This window comes from Naegleria gruberi (assembly GCF_000004985.1).
Source record: "Naegleria gruberi genomic scaffold NAEGRscaffold_581, whole genome shotgun sequence".
In the NCBI taxonomy this organism is placed as follows: Eukaryota; Heterolobosea; class Eutetramitea; order Acrasida; family Naegleriidae; genus Naegleria; species Naegleria gruberi.
The window spans coordinates 1-948 of NW_003162954.1; the positions used below are offsets into that span (position 1 = coordinate 1).

Below are 948 nucleotides of genomic sequence, written 5' to 3' on the forward strand. Positions count from 1 at the left end.
ATGATATTAATAACATATCAGCTGGAAATGAACAATCTTCCTCAACCTTAACAATATCACCTACTTTTAAATCACATGTATATACTTGTTCAATCATATTAATACCATTATTATTACTATTATTATTATTATTATTCATGGAATTATTTCCTCCTCTTCTTAATACATTTGTGGTCATCATGTTAATTTTACGATCATTTAAATATCTGAGAAAATCTTCACCTCCCTCTCTTATCATATTCACTCCGATAATGAAAATTACAGGGAGAACTGCAGTGATGGGTGTGATGGGTGAAACACCTGGTATTAAGGCAAATATCATTGTAATGATAAAGTAAATATTACCAATTTTACATAATTGATATATTAAATTAAGAATTATAAAATTCCACCATGTATACTATTAGTTTACAACAATATTAAGATATAAATTATTTCAATGAGATTAATAATAACATACCTTTGTAGTAGAAATGTAATTGGATGAAAAGCGTTTTCTTCTCAAACCTAAAAACCACTTTTTAGTAGCCTTTGAATTTAATTCCCAATTATTAATATGTACAATATGTGATTCACCTTCATCTTCCTCTTCTATGGTATTATTATTATCATGTTGTTCCGATAATTTAAATGAATTATTACAATTTGATCCTGGTAATGATGAGGTTGCTGATGTTGGCATATTACTATTAGGTGATTGTAATATTATTATATTATTATTCTTATCATCTTGATGAGGTTGACCAGCTGATGATGGTGATTTAAGAATATTACTTGATTGATGAGGAGATTGTTGTTGATAATAATAAGGATGATCATCTAAATGTAAGGGATCCAACAAACCAACTGAACTTCTATTTGAAAAGGAATCTAATAATTCCCTATCTGATGATGAACCACCACTTGGAGTTGATACTCTATCTTTATGATAGTGTAAATCTATTGTTG

General features: G+C 28.0%; 1 protein-coding gene across 1 annotated transcript in view; it reads right to left on the minus strand.

The window, feature by feature from the left end:
• Positions 1-64: 64 nt before the first annotated feature.
• NAEGRDRAFT_76884 (uncharacterized protein) overlaps positions 65-948 on the minus strand; it is a gene marked incomplete at both ends in the record, with an annotated part of 3,295 nt that continues 2,411 nt past the window's right edge. The window contains 2 exons of the mRNA XM_002668159.1: positions 65-400; positions 461-917. Coding sequence (XP_002668205.1) covers positions 65-400; positions 461-917 — 793 coding nt within the window. The remainder of the gene's footprint in view (positions 401-460; positions 918-948) is intronic.